Here is a 15,921-nt window from a genome sequence, read left to right on the forward strand (position 1 = left end):
AATGTTACAAATCATTAGGAGTGTAAATATATAGTATATGTGTGTATTTATTTATTTATGATATCTATGTATTTATTTATATCTATGCTATCTATAATATGTCAATAGAATAGATATAAATCAAATATTATAATATCTATATTTTATATGAGTATTCCCCAGTTAATAAATGTTTAAAGAATATGGACAAGCAGTTTTACAATGAGGAAAAGTAATTGAAACAATTTAAAGGCATATAAAAAATGCTCTAAATAATTATTGATTAGAGAAATGCAAGTTATAATAATCTTTAGAAATCATTTTACACTTATCATTTGGCTAAAGATAATTTTTTAATTTATTTTGATTTTTGTAAGGCAATGACTTGCCCAAGGTCACACAGCTAGATAATTATTAAGTATCTGAGGGCAGATTTGAACTCAGGTCTTCCTGACAACAGGACCAGTGCTCTATCTACTGCACTACCTAGCTGCCCCTTGCCTAAAATTTTTTTTTAAGGTTTTTTCAAGGCAGATGTGGTTAAGTGGCTTGCTCAAGGCCACACAGCTAGGTAATTAAGTGTCTGAGGCCGGATTTGAACTCAGGTACTCCTGACTCCAGGGCCAGTGCTCTATCCACTGCGCCACCTAGCCGCTCCTTGGCTAAAATTAATTGAAAGGGAAATTGACAAATATTGGAGAGAATGTGAAAAAATTGGGATACTAATTCACTGTTGATGAAACTGTGAACTGAATCAAACATTTTGGAGAGAGCAATCTGGAATTATACCCCAAAAGTTATTAAACTGCCTTTACCCTGGGACCCAGCAATGTCACCTCTAGTTCTGTTTCCAGAGATGATTAGGGAAAAAGGAACAGAACTTATATGTTCTAAAATATTTATAGAAGCTCTCTGAAAATTGTGGGGATGCCCATCAATTATTGGGGAATGGCTGAACAACTGTGGTATGTGATCATGATGGAATACTTCTGTCCTATAAGAAACTATGAGCTTGATGATCCTAGAAATCCTTGGTTTGACTTGTATGAATAATGAAGAGTGAAATGAGCATGACCAAGAGAACATTGTATACTTTCACAGTAATATTGTTTTAAGAGCAACTTTGAGCATAAGTCATTTTGATCTTTATAAATACCTATAGAGACACTATCTGTATCCAGAGAAAGAACTGATAAATATTATAAGTATATATAGAATGAGAGAGTTGCAGTTTCATGTGTAACCTATTTTTTCTTTCTGCTATATTATGGAAATGCTTGTTTCATTTCTTAAGTTCAGAATAAAATAAATTTTAAAATGTTAAAGGCGTAAAAGATATTACCAAGTGTATATATATGACTAAACCTGCCTCAAATTTTATTTCTGACACTATATTCCCAATGGATAAGTCATAAAAACCCTCTAAGGATATGGATATATGACTAATGAAATAAAAGATTCTTGGCTTACTATGTGCAAAACACTGTAAAATTATCTCACTGATCTTCACAACAGCTAAGTAGATACTATTGATTTCCCCATCTTGTAGTTGAGAAAACTAAGACAAACAGTTTAACTGATTTGCCCAGTCACACAGCTAGTAGTGTCTGAGACCAAATGTGAATTCAAGTCTTATTGCATCACCCTTCACTGCCTCAAATACTATCATTAATAATGGTCTTTTGCAAAGTACTTGAAAAAGTGTAACTGATGATTTAATTTAATATTAATATTGCTTCCTTCAACTAGATTATAGCCATTTTAATTATTGTAATCCCTGTATTGTCATATGCCAGTTACAGAAAATCAGTTTCTTATTAGAATATTTATGTTTGGGGGGGGGGCAGCTAGGTGGTGCAGTGGATAGAGCACTGGCCCTCGAGTCAGGAGGATCTGAGTTCAAATCCAGCCTCAGACACTTAATTGACTAGCTGTATGACCTTGGACAAGTCACTTTAACCCCATTGCCTTAAATAAATAAAAAGAATATTTATGTTTTTTATCTCAACTACTACAGTTTTATAGTTATTTATTTTGTGTTCTAAGCTTCTAGTTCAAAAATTTTTATAGAAAATTCTTTTTTTTTTTTTAGGTTTTTTTATAAGGCAAATGGGGTTAAGTGGCTTGCCCAAGGCCATACAGCTAGGTAATTATTGAGTGTCTGAGGCTGGATTTGAACTCAGGTACTCCTGACTCCAGGGCCAGTGCTGTATCCACTGTGCCACCTAGCCACCCCTATAGAAAATTATTCTTAATAGTCTAAGAGTTAGAAAATCTTTCCTTCGTATCTTCTTCCTTTCTTTCATACACATGTTCAACTAACAATTGATAATCTCTCTTGGTGTTCAGTGTTTTTGATAACTCATAGAACTAAAAGTAAAATTAAAAATAGGGTTCTTGAGTTGAAATTGAAGCAGTCAATAGAACCCTAGACTTGCGATCTTGAAGACCCAAGATTAAATCTGGCCATAATCTCTCATCAGTTGTGTGATCCTGGCAAGTCACATATCTCTGTCTGCCTCAATTTTCTCAACTGTAAAATGGGAATAAAAATAGCACTCAGCAAAGGGTTTGTGAGACTCAAATGAGAGAAGAATTGTAAGGTATTTAGAACAATTGCTGATACATAGTAGGTTTTTAATAAATGCTTATTCCCATCCACTCACCTTGAAGGTAAAATTTTTCACTCATTCATTCAATCTTATATTAATTGAATTTTGTATTATTTTTCAGGTGTCTAAAACAGCACCAACTGGAGAATATTTGACAACAGGAAGTTTCATGATACGAGGTCAGGACCTAATACTAGTCTCTTTTCCACTGCTGGGTTGGAGAGAACATTTTTAGCAATCTGTTGATGGTATTCAATAGTATCTAGTAGGAACTGAATGCAATAGGGTCTTGCATGATCTTTGTAGTAAATAGAAATCATTTTGGCACTTTGGGGAAGAAGTTATTATTTTAAAATATATTTATGATTTTATTGGACCGAGATTATATGGCTATATGGCATAAAATTGTCACAGAAGAAACTAATGAAAGCACCTTGTTTTAAGATGTGACAAATGTAAAACTGAAAACAACCTTGTATTTCTACTGCTCGCTAATTGTTTATTATTCATAATAGAGATATCTTTGAATAGCATATATTTCTGCATAATCACATAGTGAAATATGTTACATATTTTGCAAACATAAGATATATTTTTTAAAAGCAGAATCATACTATCTTTTTTTTTTTAGGAAAGAAGAATTTTCTTCCTCCTTCATATCTTATGATGGGGTTTAGTTTCCTGTTTAAGGTATTTTTCATTTCCCTAGTTCTTTTTCTTTTCTTATATTTTATTAGAAACAGAACAAAAATCACTAAAGTGAAAATTGATTCTCTAGGTAGATGAACCGTGTGTTTGGAGACATCGAGGGGAACGGAAAGTCAGAGTTCAAGATGAAGATTTGGAGTCAGTGGCTAGCAGCACTAGTAAACTAGTTTCAGAAGAAATGGAGCCATTAGGTATTTCATGGATATGATCAGATTTGATAAGTAGTTATTGTTATCTCAATAAATCTCTAAAACTTTATTTTGATTAAAAGAGTACACTTCATTTAGAATAATTAGAATAATTTAGAATAATTTGTTTTCCTAGTTTGTTAAATATTATGAATTTTGGTTTTTCTTTTGTCTTTGTAGCCTCAGCACTTAGCATCCTACCTTGCACATAATAGGTACTTACTGTTTACAATAATCAAACTAGAAGCTGTTTACTTCAGACTATAACTAAAGCTAATATTTATAATAAGTATGATTATCTGCTAAAATAGTAAAAGTGATTTGAGCAAATGCAGAATTAGAAATTTCACAAAGATAATTTAGCAACATGTAAAGTTAATACTTAATTTTGTTCCTAAGAATTACTATAAATGATGTAAAGATGAATTTACAGTATAGTTTGTCATTGTAGAGTCTGTGTACCTGTGTTTAGAATCAAGAAGATTTCATTACAGATTTTATCTCTGGCAGTTACTTTTCTTATCCTGGCCCTCTCTGTAGAATATGTACTAATTCATGCATAGATGAATTGTGGTCTTTTTGATAAAGGCCTCAGAGTCTTAAATACCCTGTGTAGAGGAAATTGCATAACCCTATTGCTTTTCATTGAGATTTTTTACCTCATTTATTCACCCCAAATTAAGTTGTATGGTATTAATCAAAACAAATTAGCATAATTCCTCTTAGATAAGATTTTTATGGGGAGTATGCAAAAAATATGAAAAACTATGGTGTAATGGATAGGGATCAGGACTCAGAACCACGAAGACCTAAGTTCTAGTCTAATCTCTGTGACTGTCATCATTTAACCTTTCAATGTTCTAAGTAACTACTTTGTTGATGTATATTGGTAGAGGAAGTTTTATCTTAGTTGAGTGTTCCCATCCCTATGGCATCACAGGCACTATTACTATGATTCCCCCCCCCCCCCTCCATTCCTTCCGGTGCCAGCCTGTCCTTTGGATTTATAAAGAGCATTTTTGTAGTTTTCCCTAAGCTTAAGTAGTATTTTTGCATTACTTCATTTAGTTGAGCAATGTATAAACTTCAAAAGTAAACTTTCACATCATTTCATTTGTTTTCTTATTTTATGAAATATTCAATAAATAGAAATTTTGAGTGATACACAAGAAATTCTGTGAGATGCTCATGACCATTGAACCTTTGAAAGATAGCCTCAGAGAAGAAAAGCAGTTTTTAGTAGCTTTCTGCTCTTCAAAACTTCCAGGAAATGAAATTATTTAGTAAATATCAGTCTCTGTCCAGGAGAATTGATGTTGAAATCCACTTCTCCCCTTCAGGAGAAAAATGGTGGACCACAAATGTGGAGTGTGGTATTTGCTAACAGATTTGGTCACAATGTCTTATGATTTTGTGGGAAGTTTCAATTAAGAGGTGCAGATTAAAAGGTAATGACTTGTATGAGAACAAACAAAACTAAAAAAAAAAGAAAATTTGTCCTGGTAGCCTGGTTTCTTTATACAGTCCTACTTTGTTGTGATACTCTAACTTTAACTTTTCTTAATATTGCAATGCAGGTGATGATGATAGCAGCAGTGGAGAGGATACAGAAGAGACTTTTGAAACTCTAGAAGAAAGGGAAATGAGATCTCAATTTGATCAAGAGATTATTACCATTCAAAATGACAAAAACAGGCCAAAGGAAGGATCAGCACAAGAGAGTTCAGATAATGATGAAGTTGATGATGATGATGATGATGACGATGACAATAACAACAACAATGGGGAATCTCAAGAAAGGTTGAAAGCAGGTCAGGAAACAGCAAGTAAAAGGAAGGATGAATCTGAAGTGTCATTAAGTTATCCAGATACTACAATTGATCTATCTCACCTTCAATCCCAAAGGTAATTCAAAAGGCAAAGTAGAGAATGTGAAGTTTTAGGTCGTAATTTAGGGCTGGTGATACTATAGAAAAGTAATAAAAAGGTAACCTACTGCCACTTTGATCTGTTTATTCCAGGAACTGGATGATAATTCTTTATTTGTTTGATTTTTTTTAAAAAATACGCTTTAATTGATGTTTCTTGTTTCTTACATTGTCATAGTTTTCCCCAGTATCCTTCCCTCACCTTCCCAGAGAACCATCCTATATCACAAGTAATATTTTTTAAAGAGAAAAAAAAATAGGACAACTGGTTGGTACCATTGAACATGTCTGGAACCTCTCATCTCTTTGAAGGAGTAGGTTGTTCTGTATTTTCATTTCTCTTTCAAATTATGCTTAATATTTATAATTTTGTTACATTTACTTTTGAGTTTTTGGTACGTGATTGTCTTTTCATTTACATTGCTGTAGTTATTGTATATTATTTGCTTGATCCTGCTTTACTTCACTCTACATCAGTTCATGTAAATCTTTTTCTGTATTTATCACATATGTAATTTCCTATAAGTCAGTAATATTCCATTATATTCATGTACCACATTTGTTTAGACATTCTGTAATCAAAACATTTACTTTACAAAAAGTGTTGTTGTAAATATTTCGGTGTTTGTGGGAACTTTCTTATTGATAGCTTGAAAGTCTAGTAATGGAGTCTCTGGCTCAAAGGATATGGATATCTTAGTTACTTACTTACATAATTCCACATTGATTTCCATAATAGTTATACCATTTCACAGGATAATTTCTTGTTTTAAAAAAAACACTTCTAGGGGCAGCTAGGTGGCGTAGTGGATAAAGCACCGGCCTTGGAGTCAGGAGTACCTGGGTTCAAATCTGGTCTCAGACACTTAATAAGTACCTAGCTGTGTGGCCTTGGACAAGCCACTTAACCCCATTTGCCTTGCAAAAAACTAAAAAAAAAACGTCTATAATGTGGAAATAAAAAATATAGTATATATGAAAAAGCTTTATGAAATCTGATTTCAACTACATCAAATTAGAAACAAACTCAAGGTCATCATTCCCTAAATTGGTTGTATAAAACAGATGGCCTTGCAGAAAGCTTAAAGTAAGTGTCTTCTCCAAGTGAAGAAGAATATAATATAGGGAGAAGCATTATACAGAAAATCAAAAAGAGTAATATTATAAAATTTTTACCAAAGAACTGGATTTACTTGTGGGATTATTAATGAAAAATGTGTTTGGGAGCATTTTATTTTGAACCCTAAAGTCATCTTAAACACCATTAAAAAGTAACTGAATTTTTTCTTGTTTTCATAGATCCTTTCAGAAAATAGTTGCCAGAGAAGATTCTTCTGATATGGTAAGTTGTCTGCTGAGGTTTTTAAAGATAATAGCATTGTGTATACTTTTAAATGAAGAAACTATTTTTTTTTGGAATAGTAATATTGTAGAAATTAGCAATATATGTGATTGGGATATAAAAATCACACCATTAATATTAGAATAATATTGAATGCTTTTCACAACAGTGGTTAGGAGGAGAAATCTTAACCAGAAATGAATGCAAGAAATCATAAAAGATAAACTAGGCAAATACAGATAAAATCAGTGAAGACAGAATAGTGGGAAAGGGTTACCATGAGAAAAATATTTGCAGTTAATGTTACTAATAAAAGACATTCAGAATATACAGATACATTAAGTGCTATCCTACAATAGATAAATGGAAATGGCATTTTCAGAAAGTTTGCAAATTATATAAATGATTACATGAAAATATGATACAAGTTACCAGTAGTAAAAGAAAAACAAATTAAAACAACACAAGATTGTTTTACTGCATTAAAAGATTTTTTAAAAAAGATATGGAAACATTATCGTTAGGACTCCGAACCAGAGATGTGATCCAACTGTTTTGGATATCATTTTGGAATCATATTCTCTAAACTGATAGTCCCAGTGCTGGAATTGGACTGCAAGAAAGTGAAAAATTGAAATAAAAATATAAATAGTCACATTATTACTGTGTGTGGTAGTAGAGAACTGGAAACAAAATAGGTGTCCATCATTTGGAAATGACTGAAATGGTGGAATATTATTATTTAGTAAATAATGATGAATTTGAGAAATTCAGAGAAATATGGAAAAATTTGTATGTACTCATGAAGAATTAAGTGAATACAAGAGAACAACATAAATAATGACTACAAAATTATTAAAAAGACCACTAAAAGTAACTGACCTTTGAAAGTCTTAACAAAGAGATATCAAAAAAATATGCCCTCTCATAGCAGAGAGGTGGGGTGTTCATTAGGGCAAAATATCATTTACATTGTCAGGTGGGGTCTCTGGACCAGAAATTATTTGCTTCCTTAAGTAATTTTCTTTGTCACTATAGAGAAAGAGATAAAGGTATTCATAAAATATTTTTTGCTTTTATTTTTAATATTTGAAGTCATTAGTATTATGGGGTTTATTTTTCTTTCTTTTTTTTTTTTTTTGCTTGTTTCTTTGACCTAATAGAATGACAGTAAATTACATGGCCGGAGGCATTTGTCAGCCAAGGAGCGAAGGTAAAACAATTTGTATTTTCAAAAAGCAAACATCTTGATTTATAGTTTATGATAGTTTAGCTGACACATCATCTGTCTCTTTTCAAAAACCATCTTTGTTAAATTGAAATTACCCATTTATAAGTTTCAGAATAAAAAGCATATAGTTATATTCCCATTAATTTTTGATACTTAAATATAATTTTTAAGACCCAAACTTTATATCACTGAGACTAATATGGTCATTATCTTACTAAGTTCCAAATTCATTCTGATAAATTGTTATTGAAAGCCTTCTGTGTGCAAGGCACACAGTATTGTGGGCAAAGTTTGACCATGATCTCCTTGAAGTAGAGAAAGAAGAAAATTTCTGTTGATACCAGAAAAAGTGAAAAGATCCCAGCTGAAATAAAGGCAAAGGCTAAGATTGTTGGGAAGGAAAGAGAGAAGTTTTGATGGAGGAGTGACATCTGAATTTGACTTTGAAAGGTGAGAGAGGTGTTTTAGCAGATGACAGATGGCCCTCTATGAGAAGGGACAGAAGGAGAATGGAGAATGGACAGTACTTTAATTTGGCTGAAATGAAAAACAGGGGAAGGAAAATAATATGAGATAAGGATAGCAAGGGAAGTTGAAGTCAGATTTGAACACTGATTCATTCATATTTCTCTTTTGAGCTCCTGAAGGCAACACAATAGATTCTGTGCCCTAAAGATATCGGCCTTTTCCTTAGGGAGCTTTTCCATTAACATAAGTAGGTACCAAAAATATACCAGTGTACTGAAGGGGAGAGACAGTCCCTGAATGTATTGGTTAGGCTAGAGAATAAATTAAAGAAAAACTTCATGTAAAAGAGACTTTAAAAAATATTAGAAAAGATACCATAAGTTTTGATTTAATGCAGGGTTATAAAAGCTCTCTTTTTTTAACTTTTATCATGTGAGGAAGAATTAATCAAATGAGCTTAGAAGGAAGGTCAGGGCAGTATATCTGTGGCAAATCATTATCCACATTAGGGCCCACTAAATGTAAAAAACTGCTAAGTTTTAGGAATAGAAAGAGCTAGCAATATGGTGCTTACCCTTGTACATAAATGCTTTAGGAACACAATAGCTGCAATATCAGTTAGTAAACTAGGAAAATCTCAAGTTTTTGATCTAGAAAATACTGACAGAGAAAGATCTCTATCAGCTGGAATAAGTAGAGCAATTGGAACTTGAAATAAGGTTGGAAATGATAGAGGGCATTGAATGCCAGAATAATCAGTTGTGCAAGGTGGGTGTTTTGCATAAGTTTAGCATCAGATTGAAGTAGAAAAGAAAAAAGATGAAGGAAGATAGACGACTTAAAAGATACTTTTAATCACCAGGACATTTACACAAAAATGTTGAAAACCTCAGTCAGAAATTTTTATATGCTGTTTTTTGAAGTCTTTTATACCATAAAATTCATTTTGCATGTTTTTTTAAAATTATATACATTGACACTTATTACAGTCTCGGCTTTTGTCAAGTGATATACTCGAGCTATTATTGGTAGTCCCATTGTAGTCATATATAAACTAGCATTTATATAGTATTTAAGGTTTACAAAGTATTTTGCACATTTTATTTTATATGATACAATAGCCCTATGAAATAGTTGCTATTATTTCCATTTTATAGATAAGGAAAATTAAGGCTAAGAGAAATTGAATGATTTACTAAAGGTAGAAGAGCTAGTAAATATATGAGACAGGATTTGAAATCAAGTGTATCTGACTGGCAGAGTTGAGAAAGTTGTTTTGGCTTTAAAGAATTTGAATCAATAAAGATCAGAAGTTTCTGTGTTGTTCATTTTTAGGGAAATGAAGAAAAAAAGGCAACCAAATGACTCAACAGACTTAGATGTCTTGGAGGAAAAAGAAAAAGAAAATACACTGAAGACTGAAGTTTCTCCAAATACAAGCAAAAATGTTCTGGGTCCACAACCAATTAAGAGAGGACAAAAGGTAGAGGCTGAGAGGTTAACAAAATTAATAATAATTATAATTAGTACTAAAATGTGGTTTGTGAAAAAAAAAGAAGAGGGGGTTTTGAGGTTCTGATATTTCTTATTTTAAATGAAAAAGAAACTATAGAAGAAATTTAAATTAGTTAGTGGAGATAATCATACTTTAAGTTTTAGAGGTGGGAGGGACCTAAGAAGTCAAGTCTAAGTATTTTTTGAAGAAATTGAGGCCTAGAGAAGTTAACTAGTTTGTCCCTGTCTATCTTATATCTTTTGTTAAGTTTAACTTAGAAGCTTTGTGAAGTTTTTTTTAACATGATTTTAAGTGAGTTACAGTCATAATATGAATTGCTAACATTTATATAGTGCTTACTATGTACCAGCCACTGTGCAAGCTCTTTTAAATGTAAGCAAACAGGTTGATGCAAATTGCCTAGAATCACATAGCTAGTAAATGTCTGAGGACATATTTATTCTTGGTTTTCCTGATTTCAGGCTCTCTGCTCTCTGAAAGATCATAAACCTAAAGGAATTTGTCCAGAGCATATAATAGTATACTAATTTCCACTTCTATTATCCTACTTGTTTTTTTACCACAAACTTCTCAAAAGAGTAATTTAAATTCATTGGTCCTACTTTCTTATTTTCCTCTTACTTCTTGCAATCAGTCTTCTCTTTCTCTCATTCAGATGAAATTATTTCTTCAGGCCTACACATCACTTTCTAAATACAAGATATAAAATCCTTTTCTCAATCTTTATACTTCTTGACTTCATTTGTAGCGTCTGATACTTGATTGATTAATCTCTCCTTGAAACTTTTTCCTTCCCTTATCTGCTAGTTGGTTGCTGGGTGTAATGGAAAATTCATGAACAGGAAGTGGAGATCTTAGTTCTACTATAGTAATTAGCTATGTAACTGTGGACAAATCACTTTTCTGTAGGCTTCACAGTTCTTTTTCCTCTAAAATAAGGAAATTGGACAGGTGTTTTCTAAAATTTTATAAGTTTATAGTTTTGTTCTTCTGACTGTTCTTTTATGATTTCTTTTTTCCTCCTACCCATTAAATATGGACATTCCTGATAGATGAATTTTTGCCTTTTCCTTTTTCACTAGGCAACACAATAGATAGAATTTAGGACTTGAAATCAAGAAGAATTGAATCCTGAATTCTTTCTGTAACACTTGTGTGATTTCGGCCTTTAGTTTTCTCATGTAATAAATGGAGATGGAACTAGTATTTATCACAGGGATGTTGTGAGGATCAAATGAGTTAATATTTGTTAATTTGCTTAGCAGACCTTAAGATTAAACAGTTAATTTTTTTTGTTTTTTAGTAAAGTTTTTGAAAACCAGTATTGGTAATATAATAATTAATTTGTAATGATTATTTACATTTAATTAATTGAACACACTCGTCATTTGTTTGTCCCAATTAATAATAATAGCAGCTCAAAAATACTTTATAAATATCTTATTTCATCCTCACAACAATCCCACAAGACAGATTCTTTTATTCCCATTTTACAGATGGAGGAAACTGAGGCAGGGATAGGTTAAGTGATTTGCACATGTCGCATAGGAACAAATCTGAATATCGACTTCCTGACACCAAACACAAGATTCTATCCACTGACCCATTTAGATGTGTCCTCATCAAGACTCCATATTCATTCTGCTTTTTTTATATATATATATATACTAAATTTTTTTTGTATACTAAATTTCAGGTAATTTTATCCTATTAAAAAAGTTATTATTCTTATATAGCTAACTTTCAAGTCTCTATGTCAGTCTTTACTCTTTCTTGAAATCCAGATAATTTCACCATGACCAAAAATTTTTCCTCTCCAAACCAATTTCCCTTCCTCATTTCTCCAGATTGGTTAATAAAAGAAATGACTCTTCCAGTCATTAAAGCTTGATCTCTCAGGCCAATCCTTATCTATTCTTTGTTCCTTGTTCATCTTCAAAAACTCCCACCTTAAGTCTTATCATTTGTATTTCACAATAACTTTCATCAATCTCTTTTTATCTATCCCCATTGCCACTCCCTTGTTTTCTCTCCATTAAGATTTGCCTGAACTATTGTTTTAGCCTCATAATCAGTGTCTCCCTTCAAGAAGTCTTTCAAGAAGATCACTTTGGCAGTAGAGTAGAAGACAGGCTGAAGTGGGGAGATATTTAAGACAGGGAAAGCAAAGAGAATGTTGTCACAGTGATCCAAATGTAAGATTATGAGGACCTATGTACAACAAAGTGGTGTCTGTATGAATGTGGAGAAGAATGAGATGTTGTAAAGATAGAAATGAGAAGACAGCAAAAGATTGGATCTCTAAATATGAATTAAGAATTAAGTATGTCACTATGTTTGCAAACTTAGATAACTAAAAGGATGGTGATATCCTCAGCAATTATAAGGACAGAAGGGAGGGGAGAGAGAAAAGGAAAGAAGGAATGAAGAAAACAAAACCTACATATGCTAAATATTTATATACCAGACTCTGTGTTAACAAATATTATTTGATATTATCCTTTGATATAACCCTGTGAGGTAGGTGCCATTATTTTCTCCATTTTAGAGTTGAGAAGATTGAAGCAACCAGAAGTTAAGTGATTTGGCCAGAGTCATATAACTAGTAAATGTCTGAGTCTGGATTTGAACTCATCTCTTCCTTACTCTGGACCCAGCATGCTATTCACTGTGCCACCCAACTGTGTAGAGGAGAGGAGTTTGGAAGAAAGTTAATGAGCTTCTGTTTTGACCATGTTGAGTTTGAGATGTCCAATAGATACTGTTGAGCTTAGGACAAGAGAGAGTGCATATTGAGTGCAAAGATTGCTTTATATTTATTGTTTTGTTCTCCCCAGCATCTATTATCATGGCTTAGGTATTCAGTATATATTTAATGAATGAATGAATGATCAGAAAAAGTTCTCTGAGTAGAAAATTTTTAACTGACTTTTTTATTTTTTGGATTGCTCATCCTAGTCTTTTGACTCCACAGAGTAAAATTAAAAAAATGAAGGAAAAATATAAAGATCAAGATGAAGAAGATCGTGAACTTATCATGAAGCTCCTTGGTGTAAGTGAAATATGAAACCATTTCCATCTTTTGCTTCTTATCAATAAATGACACAAAGGAACATTTTTCCTTGGAGCTAAAGATCCTAATGTTCTTGGTAGTAGAGGGAAAGTTGTAAAGAGCAAAGACAAAGTTTTTTAAAGGGTGTAAAATTTCATCAAGTAATTGCATGTCATGTGTGTAGTTGTCTTCTATGCATGTATCTTATCTGCCTCTGTCATCTAAATAAATTAAGCCTTATCCCCCAAAATGGGGCCTAATAGTTTAAGGTTTTAGGGAAATGGAAAGCAAGTACCTGGTGATTAATACAAGATGAATGGAGGTAGATGTATCTTGTTATATTTATAGCTCAAATTTCAAGTCTTACAAACAGGCAGCTTCCCAAAGTAGATAGCATAAGAACTACTGAGAAGAAAACCAAGGTACAGAAATATGCTTCCACCATGAGAGCAGGAAGCAACCTTACTGCAACCTGCAGATAGCACTCTATATTTCTACCAATACTGTGTAACTCTTATGAATATATAAAAGTGCCAGTTGGTCTGTCTCCTGGGAACTCTTCAAATTATCAGAAATACTAATAAAGGAGAAAACAAGGTAAAGTATATAAGAAGAAGGAAGGGGAAATCTCATTTGTATCAGGAAATTGCAGAATATTAAAATATGATAGTGATTTGTATAAATTTTCTTTTTCAATTAATAGTCCTGTATTTTTTTGTCTCCCTTCCACATTGGGAAACAAAGAAGACCTAACCTGTAACAAAAATGCTTAGTAGAGGAAAACAAAATTCAGCATTGGCCATTTCTAAAAATACGTCTTTATACTATATCTTGTTTTGATCATTTTTCTATCAGGAGTTGTAGAGCATGCTTCTTTTTTTTTATTTAATGTTCTCATTTTGTACAATGTTTTTTATACATTAATAAAATTGTAAGAGTAAAGAAAATACCCTCTCCCCCAAAAAATATAGACTCACTTGAGCGATAAAGTAAAGAGGAGAGAAAAAAATTAAAATTAAAAAAATAATAATAGTAATAATTGTAGGTATGGCCAGGTGGTGCAGTGGACGGAGCACCAGCCCTGGAGCCAGGAGTACCCAAGCCCGTATCCGGCCCCATACACCCAACAATCACCCAGCTGTGTGACACGCAAGGCACCCCAACCCCACTGCCCTGCATAAACCAAAAAAAAAGAAAAAAAAAAAGAACTAAAATAAAATAAAATAGTAATAATAGTAGGGGCGGCTGGGTGGTGGACAGAGCACTGGCCATTGAGCCAGGAGCATCTGGGTCCGAATCTGGCCTCAGACACCCAACAATCACCCTACTATGCGGCCCCAGGCAGGCCACCCAGCCCCATTTGCCCTGCACCCCCTCCCATAATAATAATAAAAAATGTGCTTCAGTCTGTGTTCCAACACCACCAACTCTGTCGCGGGTGGATCACATTCTTTATAAGTCCATCACAAAACTTACTTTCATATTTTTCCACTGTTGCCATTGCTGATCACAACTCCCTCCTTTCATATTTCTCCACTACCATGTACTATATTTTCTCTCTCCTTTCACTGACTCTGTTGTAGGGTAGCTAAGTGGCATAGCAGACAGATCCCTGGCCCTGGGGACAAGAGGCCCCGAACCCCCATACCACCCCTTAGGCCCAGCATCCACCTGGCCCTATGGTCCCAGACAGGCCATCCAATCCCAGCCCCTTGCAAGAAGTAAAAAAGAAAATGCATTATATCTGATCACTCTCCACCCACCATGGTCCATCCTCTCCTCCATCATTCACATCCCCACCCTTTCTCCCTTTGCCCCCCTCTCTCCTTCTTACTCCACATGTCTATACCCCATTGAGTATATATGCTGGTTCCTCTCCTAGCCACCTCTGATGAGAGCAAAGATTCTCTCATTCCCCTTTGCCTTCCCCCACTTCCATATCATTGCAATAGCTCATTGGAATAAAGAATAATCTTATATGAAATATCTTGGCCTATTCACCCTCTCCTTTTTCTTTCTCCCATTACATTTCCCTTTTTTCTCTTGACTCCATTTTTACAACATATTTTATCTTCAAATTCAACTTTCTCCTGTGCTTCATCTATAAAAACTCCTCTTTTATCTGCTCTGTTAATTGAGAAGGTTCATATGAGTATTATCAGTGTCATTTTTCTATGCAGGAATATATGCAGTTCTTCATCATCATTAAGTCCCTCATATTTTCCCCTTCTCCTCCAATCTCTATGCTTCACCTGAGTCCTGTATTTGAAGATCAAACCTTCTGTTCAGCTCTGGCCATTCCAAAAGGAACATTTGAAATTCCCCTAGTTCATTGAAAGTCCATCTTTTTCCCTGAAAGAGGACATTCAGTTTTGCTGGGTAGTTGATTCTCGGTTGCATTCTAAGCTCTTTTGCCTTCTGGTATATTATATTCCAAGCCCTATGAGCTTTTAATGTAGTTGCTGCTAAGTCCTGTGTAATCCTGACTGCAGCTCCACAATATTTGAATTGTGTCCTTCTGGCTGCTTGTAATATTTTCTCTTTAACTTGGGAATTCTGGAACTTGGCTATAATATTCCTGGGGGTTAGTTTTTTGGGGATCTCTTTCTTGGGGGGATCAATAGATTCTCTCCATTTCTATTTTGCCCTCTACTTATAGGATATCAGGGCAATTTTTCTGTAGTAATTCTTTGAAAATGATGTCAAGGCTCTTTTCCTGTCCATGACTTTCAGGCATTCCAATAATTTTTAAATTATCTTTCCTAAATCTGTTTTCCATATCAGTTGTTTTTTCAATGAGATGTTTCACATTTTCTTCCAATTTTTCATTCTTTTGGTTTTGAAGTTTTGAGTCCTGATTTCTTGTAAATTCAGCAATCTCCCTGAGTTCTATTCTT

General features: G+C 33.5%; 1 protein-coding gene across 2 annotated transcripts in view; it reads left to right on the forward strand.

The window, feature by feature from the left end:
• The window catches only part of NEMF (nuclear export mediator factor), a 78,039-nt gene that overhangs the window by 40,237 nt on the left and 21,881 nt on the right, over window positions 1-15,921 (forward strand). For both annotated transcript variants that reach the window (XM_074236009.1, XM_074236010.1), the window contains exons 20-27: window positions 2,713-2,770; window positions 3,223-3,281; window positions 3,370-3,490; window positions 5,065-5,392; window positions 6,715-6,757; window positions 7,921-7,970; window positions 9,792-9,939; window positions 12,947-13,024. In XM_074236009.1, the coding sequence (XP_074092110.1) occupies window positions 2,713-2,770; window positions 3,223-3,281; window positions 3,370-3,490; window positions 5,065-5,392; window positions 6,715-6,757; window positions 7,921-7,970; window positions 9,792-9,939; window positions 12,947-13,024 (885 nt within the window). The remainder of the gene's footprint in view (window positions 1-2,712; window positions 2,771-3,222; window positions 3,282-3,369; window positions 3,491-5,064; window positions 5,393-6,714; window positions 6,758-7,920; window positions 7,971-9,791; window positions 9,940-12,946; window positions 13,025-15,921) is intronic.

This window comes from Macrotis lagotis, chromosome 4 (genome assembly GCF_037893015.1).
Source record: "Macrotis lagotis isolate mMagLag1 chromosome 4, bilby.v1.9.chrom.fasta, whole genome shotgun sequence".
NCBI classification, from domain to species: Eukaryota; Metazoa; Chordata; class Mammalia; order Peramelemorphia; family Peramelidae; genus Macrotis; species Macrotis lagotis.